We start from the raw sequence: 20,071 nt of genomic DNA on the forward strand, positions 1-20,071 counted from the left end.
ATTAGCCTGCTGTGACCCACCAACGGCCACTTCCTGTCATAACATCATAATGATTTCATAACCCCTCTTTTGAGTCCCTGAACGCCTCAAGTCAGGTGGAACATCACCTGGGTGACATCATGAAGTGGGCGTATCAACTTACACACATGAATCCTCGGAGCTCCGTGATGAGTTTGTACTGAGACATGCAGACGAGACAGTTGGGAGGAGAGATGGGTCCCAGCTGACCTGGGGGGAGGCGACAACATACAGTAGTCACACACAAAGGTCACATCCTGGTGTCTGAGTGACTGGTAGGTAGTAAAAGTGTTGGAACTGGTCCAGTAGATCACCTCAGCCAGCAGACACCAAACGGGCTGCAATGGCTGCAACGTGATCCTTTGGGACAACTGCACCTGATCACAGTAGGTCCACTAAAAGAGCTTGTTTGATCCACAAAAATAAGACATGAAATAACTGAAGTCATTTAATCTGTTTTAAGTCCTTAAATGTTTAGAATTTAAGGGTTCACGTTTTTTTGTAGGTGGGCTGAAAGTAAAATGGATTATAGTTATGAAACCGGGATCTACTGGGGAGTCAAACCTACACAGAACACACCTTTACGGAGCGGTTTGGGAGGAGCTTCAGGTCTGCTGCTGCTGGGAGGGGCCGCCGGGGGGGTGGTCAGCAGTGAGGGCGGGGGCACGGGGGAGGATGTAGGGGGGCTGGATTTGAGGTTGACACTGTGGTGACTCAAAACCCTCTGAGCTGCTTCACCTGAGACCACACCTGGACCAAAGAGAACATCAGGGAACGACAGGGAACATCAGAGAACATCAGAGAACATCAGAGAACATCAGGGAACATCAGAGAACATCAGGGAACATCAGGGAACATCAGGGAACGACAGGGAACATCAGAGAACGACAGGGAACATCAGGGAACATCAGAGAACATCAGAGAACATCAGGGAACATCAGAGAACATCAGAGAACATCAGGGAACATCAGAGAACATCAGAGAACGACAGGGAACATCAGAGAACATCAGAGAACGACAGGGAACATCAGAGAGCATCAGATAGCATCAGGGAACGACAGGGAACATCAGGGAACATCAGAGAACATCAGAGAACATCAGGGAACATCAGGGAACATCAGAGAACATCAGAGAACATCAGAGAACATCAGGGAACATCAGAGAACATCAGAGAACGACAGGGAACATCAGAGAACATCAGGGAACATCAGGGAACATCAGAGAGCATCAGATAGCATCAGATAGCATCAGGGAACGACAGGGAACATCAGGGAACATCAGAGAACATCAGGGAACATCAGAGAACATCAGAGAACGACAGGGAACATCAGAGAACATCAGGGAACATCAGGGAACATCAGGGAACATCAGGGAACATCAGAGAGCATCAGATAGCATCAGATAGCATCAGGGAACGACAGGGAACATCAGGGAACATCAGAGAACATCAGAGAACATCAGGGAACATCAGAGAACATCAGAGAACATCAGAGAACATCAGGGAACATCAGGGAACATCAGAGAACATCAGAGAACATCAGAGAACGACAGGGAACATCAGAGAACATCAGAGAACATCAGGGAACATCAGGGAACATCAGAGAGCATCAGAGAGCATCAGAGAGCATCAGAGAGCATCAGATAGCATCAGATAGCATCAGGGAACATCAGGGAACATCAGAGAGCATCAGATAGCATCAGATAGCATCAGGGAACGACAGGGAACAACAGAGAACGTCAGGGAACAACAGAGAACGTCAGGGGGTCTTTAGACTCTGACTGGGGGGTTTACCTGTGATGATGAGGGTGGGGTCGGCCTCAGGTGCAGCAGCAGGAGGAGGAGGGGGAGGAGCCGTAGTCGAGGCGGTGGGGGTCGGGGACTCTGTGGCGTTGAGGTGTTCGGTCCCTGCAGGACTGGTGACGGCTGGAGCGACGGGGATCTGGACTGTAGTGAACCCGCTGGCTGAGCCTCCAGGGTGGGAGCGCAGCTTCAGCTTCACGCCGCCTCCTGCAGGACAAACACAAGACTCTACGTCACTGATTCCAGATCTAAACATGAGGACAGTTGGACATCCCCCACCTGCTGATGAAGACCATGTGGACTGACTGAAAGCTTGGGACATGAGGAAAATAGCCCAGGAAGGGGGGGGGGGCTTTAAGGTGGGGCTAACTGTTGACAAACCAATCAGAGGAGGGTTGTGAGCCTGAGCGTGAGGGTTAACCTGAACGACAATACTGACCTCCAGGCAGCAGGGACACAAGCCAACCGTTCAGCTTGAAGGCCAGAGCAGCACCTGAATACTACACACACACACACACACACACACACACACACACACACACACAGACACACACACACACACAGACACAGACACAGACACACACACAGACACACACACAGACACAGACACAGACACAGACACACACACACACACACACACACAGACACAGACACAGACACACACACACACACACACACAGACACAGACACAGACACAGACACAGACACAGACACACACACAGACACACACAGACACACACGCACTTTGATCAGCAGTGCTAAACAGTGTGAGTACGAGCACACACACACGTGAGCTGGATCCAGTCCTGCAGTCTGGACCGTCCCGTTACCTTCGATCTGTTGTTGGCTGAGTTTTTGTTTGGGGGGGGGCTGCAGCTGCTGACTGGCTCAGCTGGGATGGGGATGACCTGGACTGGTGGGGGACCCATTTCCTGCTCCACCTCCATAGGACAGACGGCGGCCTGCAGGGCTGCAGAGACACAGACACGACCAGGAAGGTCTTCTTCATGTCATGTTTTAGCTCTTCATCAGCTAGTCTGAACGTTACTGCTTCACTAGGAAACATCAGGACATCACAGATGTCCAGGTATTTTCAGTAATAAAAACATTTCTGTGCAGCCGTTACCTGTTTCATTGATCAACAATTAGAACCAATAATATCAGACTGAGTTTTGTGCAGCAGGCCAGACGTATGAAGGACAAGTTTAGTGGCTGTGGTTTTTCATACCAGCTCTTCTCACTTCTATTTCTATACTTCTATCAGGTGTCGCCTGGTCTGTCATGTTTGTTTCCACTCTTCACCTTTATCACTGTCCTCCTCCTTCGTCTGCAGCCAGACCTCTTGCTCCTCTTCATCACATTCCATCAGCAGGTCGGTGTCTCCTCCCGCCGCTCGCTCCACCTGCTCCATCACCTGTGTGTCACTCTGGACCAGGAAGAGAGGTTTGATCAACCAGACGCTGGATCAGACGGGATGGACACATTTATTAACTGACTGGTTAAACTGGTTAAAGTCTGTAGGATGGATCACGTGAAGACACTCAGCACAGATCTCACCTGTGATGTTCATCAATAATCTGTCCATCATTTCCTACATTAATCCACCAGCTGTCCATAAAATGTCAGAAAAACAGTGAAAACTGCTGTTCACAACTCAGAGATCATTTTAGTTCACTGTCACAGAAGAGGAAGAAACTGAAAACGTTCACATTTAATCCAGTGGAATCAAATTTGACTTCTTTAATTCAAAAAGTGACTCAAATTGATAAATGAATTATCCAAATATTTGATTAAACTAACAGTTGCTGACTGGCTGATTAACAGCTACAGCTCCATTAATAAACAGATAATAATTTGTCCAGATTAAAGTATCTGATACCTAACAGACATTAAACCTGTTCGGTCAGAGCTCATCTCAAACCTGTGTGTGTGTGTGTGTGTGAGAGAGAGAGAACATGAGGTCAGAGATGCTGCATCTCTTTATTCTAAATTATAACAACAGTTTTTTAACACGTCATCATTGTTAAATACTGAACTCTAACTAACAAACATATGATCAATGTGATGTGATCAATAAGGTCAGATAACAGGCTGGTGCTTCCCATCCAAAGGTAAATATGGACTGAATGACACGAAAAATGACTAAAATATAAGAAAATAAATGATATATCACACCTTGAAAGGCTACTAGCTCTGTGAGTGGCTACAGTCTGACTGCTGGCATTACCATTGTCACGTGTGACACATTAGCATTTATATTATTATTTAATAATATAATATATTATATTTTTATTCACTAAAAACACATAACTGACTTAATGGATTAAGCATAAAGAGTTTGTTTTAGTTCAAAGAACAAAACTAACCTCCAGCAGACTGACACATGATCATTACTGCAGGTACAAACACTATAAAACACACACACACACACACCTTTCATTTCATTCATGAAGCTGCTGTATGTCTGTAGGAGCATCCTGGTGCCTGTTAGCTCACAGTTAGCTCTGTTATTTGGACTGTGATGCAGACTGAGCTAGCTGGCTGTGTTCACTTTCACAAGAATAAGATGTAAATAACATACAAGCTACTAACTAGTGTGGGTTAGAGTTGTTCACGTTGAATTACTCTTTAGTTTTCATTAAACTGACCATAAACATACCAGGCAGCAGCACTGCTCTGAAACACTTAGCTCAGTTAGCAGGCTAAGCTAGCAGGCTAATGTATCATTCAAAGCTAATAAAAACACATGACATAAACAGAGTAGCTAACATGCGAAGTGCCCAGTTACTGCCTCTTTCTTTCTGTCTACTTATTCAGCTTGGGATGTTCTAAACTACCTGGGACTCTTGTGTTTCACTGCAGTGATGTTGTGCTCTTCCTCAGCCAACTTAGCATTAAGCTACCGGTGCTAACAAGCTAATAGCTAGCCTAGCAGCTACACAGTGTCTTTATTAACTCTGCATGATATACGCTTAAAAGAGTGGAAACATCGCTCGCTTACCTTATCCGGACCTTTTATATGCCAAATAAATAGTTATTCCGTGAAAACTCCAGCTTTAAACTGTGTGTTTTCTCATAATAACCAGTGAATCAGAGATCCCCTCTCACGAGCTGCTGTTAGCAGTTGGCACCGTGCGCGCTGCTCAGTGTGGAAGGCACCACCGTATCCCTCCGCCGGCTCTCACTGCTATGAATGGTATCGAAGCTGAATGAGGGCGGAGGGATATCTGCCAGGAGGCACCTCAACAAATTCACATTGTTTTAAAAATACTTAAAAGTTCACCCTCTCATCCTCTGACATTCATTCATCCATCCATTCATCCATCCATTCATAACACGCGACAACAAGACCCCATCGGCTACCAATATTCCAATATTCAGCTAATGGAGGACCTAAGCTATGCTAACATAGGTTAGCATGCTAATGTTACACAACATTAAACTTTTGCGCCGCTTTAAGCGGATAAACTCGATCAAACTGCGGCTGACTTTCACTCCAGGCAGTCAGAGCTAAGAGGTAAACCCGTAGCCCCCCAGTTAAGGAGAAGGTTTAAGTTAACGCTTCGGTTGTGAGCAGCTAACTGGTTGTTTAGCTGTCCAACATCGGCTAATGTTGCTAAACTTGGCAGATAACCTGCGCAGCACAAACAGAAAGGACCCCGTCAGTAAAGTCACCTGTATTACTGAACACACAGGTGTGTTCACGGAGCTCCTTTCTAAAGTCAGCAGTGAAAACACCCCGTGAGTTAGCATCAGTTAGCAAGCCTCTCACAGGCTAGCAGCCTTGTTAGCTCTGTGCTAACCAGGAAACAGCTGGTTCCTTCTTCTCTGAGTGAAAGAGAGTAAAAACAGCACGATAGCGTCAGTTATTATTAACAGAACTATTATGTTCTAGACAGTTTGTCAACTGGAGTGTTAATATAGAAACAACTTTATGAAAATACACACAGTTAGTGTTACATACTAGCTAGCTTCCTGGCTGGGAGCTAGCCTGGCTGTCAGTATATACTGTCAGTGTATACCTGGTGTAAATGACATTAAATGGAACTGTTCAGTATAAATCTGTGTAACCTCATGATGTCCTGAACAGCTGGTTGGAAACACTGACAACCCTTTTTACCAGTAAAACCCTCATATAGCAGCTGCCATCTTAGCAGACACAGCAGCTAAAACCAGAGGGGCAACACTGGGGGGATGTGCTGCAGAGTTTAGAAATAATATCAGAAAGTTACATTATAAAACACACGTTACTGGATGATAACACTAAAACTGGCTGGACAGCTACATTAATAAGCCAAGCTGCCTCCCAATGTTACCTGGACAGGTAACTCACATATGAAACATACATTCTCACTTCAGTCGGTGATATATTCAGTATATTGTTGTCTGTGGCAGCCAGGAAGAGAGGACTGTTTCATTCTCTCCTTTTAATCCCTCCATCTCTGCTCCACTGGCTGTGTTCGTGTTCATGGCTGATATTCAGTGATTACTGTGTCCAGAAGGTGTTTTATATAAAATAAATTATGTATATATATATATAATTTTCCATATTAAATATGAGTGTCATGTCTTCATTTCCTCTGATTCTGTGTCTACACGCAGCAGATTTGTTACCGTCTGTGCTCTCGGTCTATTTCATGACAGTGACATTTACTCCAACTCCCCTCAGTGTAACTCTGAGGTGTTTCTGCTTTACCTGAATACTTCTATTCTACTTACAGTCGTTTTCAGCACATTTCAGAGCTAAATATTGTAGTTTTATTGGACAGCTAGTGTTACTTGTTCCTTCTAGAATTAGTAAATGTCTGATAATTAGTGCACCTTGTAACATCTATTATTTATATGATATTATAAGGGGCTGCTGTGTGAATGTTGAAGCACCACAGGTGAACTCACTAACACACTGTACTTTGTCCGATCTGAGGCGTAGTCTACGTGCTGACGTCATGACGCAGGGCGTCGTCGACCCGGAAGGGAGCTAGCAGCGGAGCAGTGTTGTTGTCGCAGCAGCTCAGCTGATATTTTCTCCGCAGCAGCAGACAGAAACCCCCCAGCGGCTGTAACAGACCCTCCGCTGCCTCCGCTGCTGGTTCACCGGGTTCATTGGTGTCGTCGTTTCTTCTCCGCGTCGCCATCATGAACGTGACGCTGGCAGTGAAGCAGTACATCTCCAAGATGATCGAGAACAGCGGGCCGGGGATGAAGGTGCTGCTCATGGACCGAGAGACGGTGAGAGGGGGCCGGGGGACTGCTGGTTACTGCTGGTTACTGCTGGTTACTGCTAGTTACTACTAGTTACTGCTGGTTACTGCTAGTTACTGCTGGTTACTGCTAGTTACTACTAGTTACTGCTGGTTACTGCTGGTTACTGCTAGTTACTGCCTGTTACTGCTGGTTACTGCTAGTTACTGCTAGTTACTGCTGGTTACTGCTGGTTACTGCTAGTTACTACTAGTTACTGCTGGTTACTGCTAGTTACTGCTGGTTACTGCTAGTTACTGCCTGTTACTGCTGGTTACTGCTAGTTACTACTAGTTACTGCTGGTTACTGCTAGTTACTGCCTGTTACTGCTGGTTACTGCTGGTTACTGCTGGTTACTGCTAGTTACTGCCTGTTACTGCTGGTTACTGCTGGTTACTGCTAGTTAGTGCTAGTTACTGCTGGTTACTGCTAGTTAGTGCTTGTTACCGCTGGTTACTGCTGGCTACTGCTAGTTACTGCTGGTTACTGCTAGTTACTGTTGGCTACTGCTAGTTACTGCTGGTTACTGCCTGTTACTGCTGGTTACTGTTGGCTACTGCTAGTTACTGCTGGTTACTGCCTGTTACTGCTGGTTACTGCTGGCTACTGCTAGTTACTGCTGGTTACTGCTGGTTACTGCTAGTTACTGCTGGGTACTGCTAGTTACTGCTGGTTACTGCTGGCTACTGCTGGCTACTGCTAGTTACTGCTAGTTACTGCTGGCTACTGCCTGTTACTGCTGGTTACTGCTAGTTACTGCTGGTTACTGCTGGCTACTGCCTGTTACTGCTGGTTACTGTTGGCTACTGCTAGTTACTGCTGGTTACTGCCTGTTACTGCTGGTTACTGCTAGTTACTGCTGGGTACTGCTAGTTAGTGCTAGTTACTGCTGGTTACTGCTAGTTAGTGCTTGTTACTGCTGGTTACTGCTGGCTACTGCTAGTTACTGCTGGTTACTGCTAGTTACTGCTGGCTACTGCCTGTTACTGCTGGTTACTGCTAGTTACTGCTGGTTACTGCTGGCTACTGCTAGTTACTGCTAGTTACTGCTGGCTACTGCTGGCTACTACTAGTTACTGCTGGGTACTGCTAGTTACTGCTGGCTACTGCCTGTTACTGCTGGTTACTGCTAGTTACTGCTGGTTACTGCTGGCTACTGTCTGTTACTGCTGGCTACTGCTAGTTACTGCTAGTTACTGCTGGCTACTGCTGGCTACTACTAGTTACTGCTGGGTACTGCTAGTTACTACTGGTTACTGTATGAAAAGGGCATCGTCCTTAGTGTGTGTGTGTGTGTGTGTGTGTGTGTGTGTGTGTGTGCAGACCAGTATAGTGAGTGTGGTGTACACTCAGTCAGAGATCCTGCAGAAGGAGGTTTACCTGTTCGAACGGATCGACTCTCAGAGCAGAGACAACATGAAACACCTGAAGGCCATCTGCTTCCTGAGACCCACCAAGGTACGCTGCCTGTCTGTCTACCTGTCTGCCTGTCTACCTGTCTGCCTGTGTGCTAATGACATGAATGATAATGCTGGTAACGTGATGAAGCGTGTGCTGTGCTGCTGTCTGCAGGAGAACGTGGAGCACCTGATCCAGGAGCTGAGGAGGCCAAAGTACAGCGTCTACTTCATCTGTAAGACTCACAGAAATCAGGCGGAGGGAAACACACTGTCTTTGAGCACACTGGGTGGAAGTGAGATTTAATCTTCTCAGAGTCGTACGTCAGTGGAATCTGAACAGGCCCAGTTTTAGAGCGAGCTCCGCCTCAGAGGAGAGTAAACGATGATGTTGCTCCTTATAACTGCAGAACCTGCTGTTTTTAAGTTTCCTTCAGTATCACAGTGGTCCAGTGATGGTTAGGTCATGTACCTCTGGTAAAAAGACATTTCACCCAAATCACAGAAAAAAACAATAATCAATCAATCAATCTGTATTTATATAGGGCCAATTCATAACAGCGTTATCTCAAGACGCCTCACACGCCCACCTCCAAACTCTTCAAGTCCACCAGACTCCATTGACAAAAACAGTAATTTTATCTCACAGAACACAAGACTGTGTGTGATACAAATTAACCCTTGAAAGCACAGAAGTCACACAGTAACACACACACTGACTGATGGAGCAGCAGCTCTAAAATCCCTGTTTTAGTGAATGTAGTCTGGTGTGTGTGCTGTTTGTGGTTAAACCAAAAGGATCTTCCAGGTCTCTCTCTGTAGGGATCCTTTCCATGATGCTGTCACACACTTAGAATAACACTCTGAGCCTGTCAGTGGATCAAACAAGCTCTTTTAGTGGACCTACTGTGATCAGGTGCAGTTGTCCCAAAGGATCACGTTACAGCCATTGCAGCCCGTTTGGTGTCTGCTGGCTGAGGTGATCTACTGGACCAGTTCCAACACTTTTACTACCTACCAGTCACTCAGACACCAGGATGTGGACAGAGAGGATCATGGGTAGAAACAGCTTTTAAAATATTGTATTTAGTGTTAACTTGTCTCCTGACTTGTGTGTGTGTGTTTCAGACTTCAGTAATGTGATCAGTAAGAGTGAGATCAAAGCTCTGGCTGAGGCGGATGAACAGGAAGTGGTGGCTGAAGTCCAGGTGAGTCTCAGGTGTCTCCTGTTCAGGTCTGACTGCAGCTGTTGTGTGTTTCCACAGCAGGGGGCGTCACACGGGACCCGTTAACCTGTGTGGACACTGACTGGACTGATTAAAGTCAGCTTCTGTGTGTGTGTGTGTGTGTGTGTGTGTGTGTGTGTGTGTGTGCAGGAGTTCTATGGGGACTTCATCGCTGTGAACCCTCACCTGTTCTCCCTCAACCTGCAGGGAGTCGCCAGGGTGAGAAACATCAGTTTACAGCCTCGAAAGCTGCTGGTTAAACGTGAAGAGGACTGAGTACTAGTTAAACAAGTACTGAGTTAGTACTCACTGTGTGTGTCTGTGTCTGTGTCTGTGTGTGTGTGTGTGTGTGTCTGTCTGTCTGTGTGTGTGTGTCTGTGTGTGTGTGTGTGTCTGTGTCTGTGTCTCTGTGTGTGTGTCTGTGTGTGTGTGTCAGGGCCGGAGCTGGGAGTCCTCCATGTTGTCTCGCTGCACTCAGGGTCTGACCTCCGTCCTGCTCGCTCTGAAGAAATGTCCGATGATCCGCTACCAGCTGTCCTCCGACATGTCCAAACGCCTCGCCGAGAGCGTCAAGGTTTCCACGGCAACACACTCCAATCATACATGATCTCAGCAGCTGTGTTAACGTGTTAACATGTTAACATGTTAAAACATTAACCTCTTACATGTCACCCTGGTAACCTCCATCCTGTTAAGAGGTTTAGCTCTAAATGTTTAATGTAACACCTGTTAACCTGGTACCCACTAACATGTTAACCTGTCTAACCTGTTAACCACCTGTTAACCACCTGTTAACCACCTGTTAACCACCTGTTAACCAGTGTGCCCAATCTAACCAGTTGTTCTCGGTGTGACAGCAAATCATAACGAAGGAATACGAGCTGTTTGACTTCAGGAAGACTGAAGTTCCTCCCCTGCTGCTGATCCTCGACCGCAGTGACGACGCCATCACGCCTCTGCTCAACCAGGTGACCAATCACAGCGCTCCACGCCATGACATCATCAGGGTTTCACGCCACAGCTACAAGAAAAGACCTGAGATATTGTCAGAACCTTTTATCACAATAGTGAATTGTTGTCGTACCTGAGATGATAAATTCTACCTGTTCTCGTATCGTCATGTTCAGTCTTTTTCTGGGGTTAGTGTAAACGTTCATGTTTAACGCCACACGTGTTGCTAACGGGCGCTTTGTCTCCTGTAGTGGACGTACCAGGCCATGGTCCACGAGCTGCTCGGCCTCAACAACAACAGGATCGACCTCTCCAGAGTGCCGGGGATCAGCAAAGACCTGAAGGAGGTGGTGCTGTCGGCGGAGAACGACGAGTTCTACGCCAACGTGAGTCTGAACCATGACTGTGTAAAGAAGCATCCTCTGATTGGTCGGTATCAGTCTGTATAAAGAAGCGTCCTCTGATTGGTCGGTATCAGTCTGTATAAAGAAGCGTCCTCTGATTGGTCGGTATCAGTCTGTAAAGAAGCGTCCTCTGATTGGTCGGTATCAGTCTGTATAAAGAAGCGTCCTCTGATTGGTCGGTATCAGTCTGTATAAAGAAGTGTCCTCTGATTGGTCGGTATCAGTCTGTATAAAGAAGTGTCCTCTGATTGGTCGGTATCAGTCTATAAAGAAGCGTCCTCTGATTGGTCGGTATCAGTCTGTATAAAGAAGTGTCCTCTGATTGGTCGGTATCAGTCTATAAAGAAGCGTCCTCTGATTGGTCGGTATCAGTCTGTATAAAGAAGCGTCCTCTGATTGGTCGGTATCAGTCTGTATAAAGAAGCGTCCTCTGATTGGTCGGTATCAGTCTGTATAAAGAAGCGTCCTCTGATTGGTCGGTATCAGTCTGTATAAAGAAGCGTCCTCTGATTGGTCGGTATCAGTCTATAAAGAAGCGTCCTCTGATTGGTCGGTATCAGTCTGTATAAAGAAGCGTCCTCTGATTGGTCGGTATCAGTCTATAAAGAAGCGTCCTCTGATTGGTCGGTATCAGTCTGTATAAAGAAGCGTCCTCTGATTGGTCGGTATCAGTCTATAAAGAAGCGTCCTCTGATTGGTCGGTATCAGTCTGTAAAGAAGCGTCCTCTGATTGGTCGGTATCAGTCTATAAAGAAGCGTCCTCTGATTGGTCGGTATCAGTCTGTAAAGAAGCGTCCTCTGATTGGTCGGTATCAGTCTATAAAGAAGCGTCCTCTGATTGGTCGGTATCAGTCTGTATAAAGAAGCGTCCTCTGATTGGTCGGTATCAGTCTGTAAAGAAGCGTCCTCTGATTGGTCGGTATCAGTCTGTATAAAGAAGCGTCCTCTGATTGGTCGGTATCAGTCTGTATAAAGAAGCGTCCTCTGATTGGTCGGTATCAGTCTGTATAAAGAAGCGTCCTCTGATTGGTCGGTATCAGTCTATAAAGAAGCGTCCTCTGATTGGTCGGTATCAGTCTATAAAGAAGCGTCCTCTGATTGGTCGGTATCAGTCTGTATAAAGAAGCGTCCTCTGATTGGTCGGTATCAGTCTGTGTAAAGAAGCGTCCTCTGATTGGTCGGTATCAGTCTGTAAAGAAGCGTCCTCTGATTGGTCGGTATCAGTCTGTAAAGAAGCGTCCTCTGATTGGTCGGTATCAGTCTGTATAAAGAAGCGTCCTCTGATTGGTCGGTATCAGTCTGTATAAAGAAGCGTCCTCTGATTGGTCGGTATCAGTCTGTGTAAAGAAGCGTCCTCTGATTGGTCGGTATCAGTCTGTGTAAAGAAGCGTCCTCTGATTGGTCGGTATCAGTCTGTGTAAAGAAGCGTCCTCTGATTGGTCGGTATCAGTCTGTAAAGAAGCGTCCTCTGATTGGTCGGTATCAGTCTGTATAAAGAAGCGTCCTCTGATTGGTCGGTATCAGTCTGTAAAGAAGCGTCCTCTGATTGGTCGGTATCAGTCTGTATAAAGAAGCGTCCTCTGATTGGTCGGTATCAGTCTATAAAGAAGCGTCCTCTGATTGGTCGGTATCAGTCTGTAAAGAAGCGTCCTCTGATTGGTCGGTATCAGTCTGTAAAGAAGCGTCCTCTGATTGGTCGGTATCAGTCTGTAAAGAAGCGTCCTCTGATTGGTCGGTATCAGTCTATAAAGAAGCGTCCTCTGATTGGTCGGTATCAGTCTGTGTAAAGAAGCGTCCTCTGATTGGTCGGTATCAGTCTGTATAAAGAAGCGTCCTCTGATTGGTCGGTATCAGTCTGTATAAAGAAGCGTCCTCTGATTGGTCGGTATCAGTCTGTAAAGAAGCGTCCTCTGATTGGTCGGTATCAGTCTGTATAAAGAAGCGTCCTCTGATTGGTCGGTATCAGTCTGTATAAAGAAGCGTCCTCTGATTGGTCGGTATCAGTCTGTGTAAAGAAGCGTCCTCTGATTGGTCGGTATCAGTCTGTATAAAGAAGCGTCCTCTGATTGGTCGGTATCAGTCTGTATAAAGAAGCGTCCTCTGATTGGTCGGTATCAGTCTGTATAAAGAAGCGTCCTCTGATTGGTCGGTATCAGTCTGTATAAAGAAGTGTCCTCTGATTGGTCGGTATCAGTCTGTAAAGAAGCGTCCTCTGATTGGTCGGTATCAGTCTATAAAGAAGCGTCCTCTGATTGGTCGGTATCAGTCTATAAAGAAGCGTCCTCTGATTGGTCGGTATCAGTCTGTATAAAGAAGCGTCCTCTGATTGGTCGGTATCAGTCTGTGTAAAGAAGCGTCCTCTGATTGGTCGGTATCAGTCTGTAAAGAAGCGTCCTCTGATTGGTCGGTATCAGTCTGTATAAAGAAGCGTCCTCTCCTGTGATTGGTCGGTATCAGTCTATAAAGAAGCGTCCTCTGATTGGTCGGTATCAGTCTGTATAAAGAAGCGTCCTCTGATTGGTCGGTATCAGTCTGTATAAAGAAGCGTCCTCTGATTGGTCGGTATCAGTCTGTATAAAGAAGCGTCCTCTGATTGGTCGGTATCAGTCTGTGTAAAGAAGCGTCCTCTGATTGGTCGGTATCAGTCTATAAAGAAGCGTCCTCTGATTGGTCGGTATCAGTCTGTAAAGAAGCGTCCTCTGATTGGTCGGTATCAGTCTGTATAAAGAAGCGTCCTCTGATTGGTCGGTATCAGTCTATAAAGAAGCGTCCTCTGATTGGTCGGTATCAGTCTGTAAAGAAGCGTCCTCTGATTGGTCGGTATAGAGGGGGGGCAGTTAAACTTTTATTCATTATGATAACATTTAGGAGTACAGGTTATTATTATTATTAATGTGTGTGTGTTTCAGAACCTGTACCTGAACTTCGGGGAAATCGGCACCAACATTAAAAACCTGATGGAGGATTTTCAGAAGAAAAGACCAAAAGGACAACAGAAGCTGGAGTCCATCAGCGACATGAAGGTGAGAGAGAGAGAGAGAGAGAGAGAGAGAGAGAGAGAGAGAGAGAGAGAGAGACAAGGAGTCGTCCGTCTGAGGTTGAAATCCACAGGTTTACTTTACCTGCCCCCCCCCCCGTTACCTGTCTCCAGGCGTTTGTGGATAACTACCCCCAGTTTAAGAAGATGTCTGGGACGGTGTCCAAACATGTGACAGTGGTGGGGGAGCTGTCCCGGCTGGTGTCTGAGCGTCAGCTGATGGAGGTGTCAGAGGTGGAGCAGGAGCTCGCCTGTCAGAACGACCACTCCAACGCCCAGCAGGTGAGCTGCTCACCTGGTCACCACATGAATCCACTACCTGTAACCACAGGGCCACATCAGTGCTTCACCTGTACTTCCTGGTGTGATGATGAGTTTACATGGTGGCTCGTCTCACCCTCTGTACTTCCTGTCTGCTGTCTCTGTACTTCCTGTCTGCTGTCTCTGTACTTCCTGTCTGCTGTCTCCGTACTTCCTGTCTCTGTACTTCCTGTCTCAGAGTGTCCGCCGGCTGCTGCAGAATCCTCGCCTGTCAGAGTTAGACGCCGTCCGCCTCGTCATGCTCTACGCTCTGAGATACGAGCGCCACAGCAGCAGCATCCTCCCGTCTCTGATGGACGAGCTGAGCCGGAGAGGAGTGTCCGAACGCCACCGCAGGGTAATGATGTCATCACCAACACTGCGCTGTGATTGGACACTGAAAGCTATTGATGCGGCAACTTTTTAATCTTCATGTCAAATTAAAGGGTAACTCTGGTGTTTAGTGACCCTTTAACACACCAATCAAACTAGCCCATCTTGTCTGTTGCCGTGGGAGACGTACCTGTAAACAAACAGCTTCACCTGAAGTCAAATTTTTGCTTCTGTCATTCCACCGACAGCAGACAGGTGTGTCTGCTTCACCTGTTCACACGCCAGATTTACCGACCAATCAGAGCCAGAGAAGACGATCATGTGCCACGATAAGTTTGAATAATGTGTGTGTGTGTTTCAGATGGTGAAGTCAATGGTCGACTACGGAGGGAAGAGAGTCAGAGGAAGTGACCTCATCACACCGACAGACGCCGTTGCCATCACCAAACAGTTCTTCAAAGGCCTCTCGGTACACACACACACACACACACACCTGGGACTCACCTGTGACAGTGACATCAGCAGCCTCTCACCTGCACTCAGGAAGTCATTCTCTCATTACTGAAACAGAAGATTTTATTTGTAGTTTTACTGTGAAAAGTGAAAAAGGCAAAAGTGATGCATTTACTGTGTGTGTGTGTGTGTGTGTGTGTGTGTGTGTGTGTGTGTGTGTGTGTGTGTGTGTGTGTGTGTGTGTGTGTGTGTGTGTGTGTGTGTGTGTGTGTGTGTGTAGGGTGTGGAGAACGTGTACACTCAGCATCAGCCTCTCCTTCATGACACTCTGGACCAGCTGATCAAAGGTCGACTAAAGGACAGTCAGTTCCCGTACCTGGGAGCCAGCAGCCTAAGAGACAGGTACACACACACACACACACACACACACACACACACAGGTAGTACACACGCACACACAGGATGGATGAGGTTCAGAAGTTAAACATCACCTGAGTGTTAGCATGAAAATAAAACGAATGAATCATCTAAAACATCTGAACATCTGTAAACACTGGAGCTGCACTGACCTGTGTGTGTGTGTGTGTGTGTGTGTGTGTGTGTGTGTGTGTGTGTGTGTGTGTGTGTGCGTGTGTGTGTGTGTGTGTGTGTGTGTGTGTGTGTGTGTGTGTGTGTGTGTGTGTGTGTGTGTGTCTCACAGGCCTCAGGACATCGTGGTGTTTCTGATTGGTGGAGCCACATATGAAGAAGCTCTGACTGTTTACAACCTGAACCGTAACACACCTGGAGTCCGGATCGTCCTGGGAGGAAGCAACATCCACAACACCAAGAGGTCCGTCACACACACACACACACACACACACACACATACACACACACACACACACACACACACACACACACACACACACACACACACACACACACACTCACACTCACACTCACACTCTGTGCCATCCAGGTGTCTTTACCTCCACCTCTCTCTCTCAGTTTCCTGGAGGAAGTGATGTCAGCGACGGGTCATGGCAGCGACAGAGCACAAGGAAGTGGTCGCCTCAGCAACAACAGGCGCTGAAAACAAACGGATCTCGTTGTTGTCGAACATTCCCCGTCTGTGTTTAAAGGAGCAGTCCGCCATTTTAATGAATCATCCTGTTTAAAGCTCACTAGGTGAAATGTCCCTTTACTGTCTGTGTGGTTCCAAACTGAATGTTTTACGTTACAAAAAAACAATAAAAGAGAAATGTGACCGACTGTAGTTCTTCTGAGTGTCTTCACACACACACACACACACACACTCACACTCACACACACTCACACTAACACACACACACACTCACACTAACACACACACACTCACATACTAACACACTCACACACACTCACACACACACACACACTCACATACTAACACACACACACACACTAACACACACACACACACACACAGATATCAGTCAGAAAGCTTTAGTGCTCATTATTATAGTTTCTGTTCTATTAGCACTGATGCTGCTATGGGAGCTAACGTGTTAGCACTGATGCTGCTATGGGAGCTAACGTGTTAGCAGTGATGCTGCTATGGGAGCTAACGTGTTAGCACTGATGCTGCTATGGGAGCTAACGTGTTAGCACTGATGCTGCTATGGGAGCTAACGTGTTAGCAGTGATGCTGCTATGGGAGCTAACGTGTTAGCACTGATGCTGCTATGGGAGCTAACGTGTTAGCACTGATGCTGCTATGGGAGCTAACGTGTTAGCACTGATGCTGCTATCACCTGGCTGAATGGAGTGGTGGTTTTCTTTGTTGAGCGTCTGAAGTCGACCATCAACGGTCTGCTGACGTCACGCTGACCGGCCGTCTGCTCATCATCCCCACATCCTCGTCTTCATCAAGTTTTTCCTGGAAAAGACAGAAGGACGAATGGAGGTACTGATGTTTTATAAAGAAACTCACAAAATGGTGTTTCATCGAAATACAGCAAACGTATCGTCTGCAAACATTTGGTTAAATGTACCTGAACATGATATTAGCTTTTATTATTATAACTTTAACAAAATGATGACGTCAACTGTCACATGTTTGAGATATTAAGTCAAAATTATTAGAAAACAAGTCAAAGTTGTGATGATTAGTAAATCTGACTTTATTTTCCATATGTAGCTTTAAGATGCTATTTTCACATCATTTTAACTTTTACAACATTTTTCTAATAATCTTCTATTAAGTATTGATTAAATCCAATGTTTTCTTCTATGTGCGTGTGTATGTGAATATTATCTTTAAGTGTCGGCTCAATGTTTTATATTTTCATTTTGAACTTTTCATCAACTTTTTTATTCACAGTATTATAATGACTGATGGAATCATGCAGGTGATATAATATAATATAATATAATATAATATAATATAATATAAAATAAAATAAAATAAAATATAATATAATATAATATAATATAATATAATATAATATATAATATAATGACTGAAACATTAAATCAGTGAGATGTTTTTAATGTTTTTACCTTTTAGTGTTTTTGTTTTGAGACGTTTTCTATTTAATGACTTTCTCATATTTAATAAAACGTTTCATCGTGATGTTGTGATCGATAACCTGATCATACTCCTGTGACTGATCGGCTCTTTGTTCACTGTGTGTGTGTGTGTGTGTGTGTGTGTGTGTGTGTGTGTGTGTGTGTCGCTAGGTGGCGCTGTCGGCCTCCTTTTATCTGAATATAGGCTACAGTGCGCGCCCGCGTGCACGTGTTTGGAGACAGAGAGCATCTGCCTCCACACTCACACACACACACTCACACACACACACACACACACACACACACACACACTCCCTCTCTCTCTCTCTCTCTCTCACCGGGAGGATGCTGCCGCCGCTCAGACAACGGACGCGGAGCTGAGGAGGAACCGGGCGGACCAGCGGACCCACCGACACCGACACCGACACCAAGACCCAGCGGGCACCGAGCTACCGGAGCCGGGCCGAACCTCCTCCTCGTCGGTGTGATTCTCCGGTGAGCCCCGGGGCGGCGGACGGAGGGAGGATGAAGAAAAGCAACCAGAGCAGACGGGTAGGACTCCGTTCGTGTGTTCATCCGCTCATCCGGCACCCATTCACCCCGATCACTGCAATGATTAGTAATATTGTAATGATTCATATTCAGGAGGAGGCACTTAACACACACACACCGATATCATATCTGATCGGATCAATAGGTGGATCTGATCTGATCTGATCAGTATCAGTGTCATTAATATTCTGCGGAGTCTTTCAGTGGAGAGAAAACAGCAGAATTCATTTAATATTCTGATTGATCCTCTGATGGCTGCAGAAAGCAGTGTAATGTTCCTTTAAAGCTCTGCTAGTATCTGAAATACTCATAGAAATACACACTATCCACGTATAAATACACACTATCCACGTATAAGTACACACTATCCACGTATAAATACACACTATCCACGTATAAATACACACTATCCACGTATAAGTACACACTATCCACGTATAAGTACACAAACATATCCAGCCTGAATGTATGAATATATCTAAACATAGTAAAAATATATCAGCGCTGACCAAACCTGTTTTTTAGATAATAAAACTGTTACTGTTACTGTTACTGTTAGCAGTAAAAGTACTACTGCAGTAAAAGTACTACTAGCGCGCAGTACAAATACTCTGTTAGCAGCACCAGAGTACTTCCTGCTGCAGTACTCACTCATTTTGTTCTTCAGTTCAGCTCAGCTGTTCTCTTCTTCTGTGGTGTTTTCTCTGTCAGCTGTTTTCTTCTGTGGTGTTTTCTCTGTCAGTTGTTCTCTTCTTCTGTGGTGTTTTCTCTGTCAGCTGTTCTCTTCTTCTGTGGTGTTTTCTCTGTCAGCTGTTCTCTTCTTCTTCTGTGGTGTTTTCTCTGTCAGCTGTTCTCTTCTTCTGTGGTGTTTTCTCTGTCAGCTGTTCTCTTCTTCTGTGGTGTTTTCTCTGTCAGCTGTTTTCTTCTGTGGTGTTTTCTCTGTCAGTTGTTCTCTTCTTCTGTGGTGTTTTCTCTGTCAGTTGTTCTCTTCTTCTGTGGTGTTTTCTCTGTCAGCTGTTCTCTTCTTCTTCTGTGGTGTTTTCTCTGTCAGCTGTTCTCTTCTTCTTCTGTGGTGTTTTCTCTGTCAGCTGTTCTCTTCTTCTGTTCTGTTTTCTCTCTCAGCTGTTCTCTTCTTCTTCTGTGGTGTTTTCTCTCTCAGCTGTTCTCTTCTTCTTCTGTGGTGTTTCAGGGTGTTCAGGACTCGGGTCCACAGGCGCCCCCCCAGCCGGAGAAGGTGGGCTGGATCAGGAAGTTCTGCGGTCGCGGGATCTTCAGGGAACTGTGGAGGAACCGGTTCGTGGTGCTGAGAGGAGATCGGCTCTACATCTCCGACAAGGAGGTAGTGTGGACCCCCGTCAGCACCAGTACTGCAGAGTACTGCAGAGTACTTCAGAGTACTGCAGAGTACTGCAGAGTACTTCAGAGTACCGGTACTAGTATTAGTACCAGGTAGTACCACTACTGGTCCTGGTACTATACGTATGTTTCTACACACATGTATGTGCTCATGGGTCAGAGGTGAAGCTCAGTGACTGATGATGTCAGCAGAGAGGATCATGGGTAAAAACCCGTCCAGCCCGTCTCACATGAAGAACTGAACGTTCATTCCTGAGTCAGACCGATCATGTGACCTGTGATGTCACGTTCACGGCCTTAAAAAATGTCCTGAGACGAGCGGGCGAGAGACATTCAGAGTTACAGAGAGAGAGAGAGAGAGAGGGGGAGACAGAGAGAGAGACAGAGAGACGGGGGAGAGAGAGAGAGAGAGAGGGGGGGGAGAGAGAGAGAGAGAGAGAGAGAGAGAGACGGGGGAGAGAGAGAGAGG

The 20,071-nt window shown here is 46.1% G+C and overlaps 3 protein-coding genes across 3 annotated transcripts in view; 2 read left to right on the top strand and 1 right to left on the bottom strand.

Annotated features, from left to right (window-relative positions):
• pogza (pogo transposable element derived with ZNF domain a) overlaps positions 1-4,949 on the bottom strand; it is a 20,693-nt gene extending 15,744 nt beyond the window's left edge. The window contains exons 1-7 of the mRNA XM_070846782.1: positions 4,821-4,949; positions 3,122-3,245; positions 2,650-2,789; positions 2,259-2,319; positions 1,811-2,026; positions 598-768; positions 143-228 (exon numbers count right to left, since the gene is read on the bottom strand). Coding sequence (XP_070702883.1) covers positions 143-228; positions 598-768; positions 1,811-2,026; positions 2,259-2,319; positions 2,650-2,789; positions 3,122-3,230 — 783 coding nt within the window. The 5' untranslated portion in view covers positions 3,231-3,245; positions 4,821-4,949. The remainder of the gene's footprint in view (positions 1-142; positions 229-597; positions 769-1,810; positions 2,027-2,258; positions 2,320-2,649; positions 2,790-3,121; positions 3,246-4,820) is intronic.
• A 1,892-nt stretch (positions 4,950-6,841) lies between these two features.
• Positions 6,842-16,410, top strand: vps45 (vacuolar protein sorting 45 homolog). The gene is made up of 15 exons (XM_070845885.1): positions 6,842-7,048; positions 8,385-8,519; positions 8,634-8,694; positions 9,587-9,666; positions 9,835-9,903; positions 10,121-10,258; positions 10,542-10,652; positions 10,887-11,021; positions 13,949-14,062; positions 14,191-14,358; positions 14,576-14,734; positions 15,071-15,178; positions 15,443-15,564; positions 15,863-15,994; positions 16,153-16,410. The coding sequence occupies exons 1-15, from the start codon at positions 6,956-6,958 to the stop codon at positions 16,235-16,237; spliced, it is 1,710 nt and encodes a 569-aa protein (XP_070701986.1). The 5' UTR covers positions 6,842-6,955; the 3' UTR covers positions 16,238-16,410.
• A 1,809-nt stretch (positions 16,411-18,219) lies between these two features.
• The window catches only part of plekho1a (pleckstrin homology domain containing, family O member 1a), an 8,425-nt gene continuing 6,573 nt past the window's right edge, over positions 18,220-20,071 (top strand). The window contains exons 1-2 of the mRNA XM_070846784.1: positions 18,220-18,246; positions 19,436-19,585. Of these exons, the coding sequence (XP_070702885.1) occupies positions 18,220-18,246; positions 19,436-19,585 (177 nt within the window). The remainder of the gene's footprint in view (positions 18,247-19,435; positions 19,586-20,071) is intronic.

This window comes from Pempheris klunzingeri, chromosome 16, assembly GCF_042242105.1.
Source record: "Pempheris klunzingeri isolate RE-2024b chromosome 16, fPemKlu1.hap1, whole genome shotgun sequence".
Classification (NCBI taxonomy): domain Eukaryota; kingdom Metazoa; phylum Chordata; class Actinopteri; order Acropomatiformes; family Pempheridae; genus Pempheris; species Pempheris klunzingeri.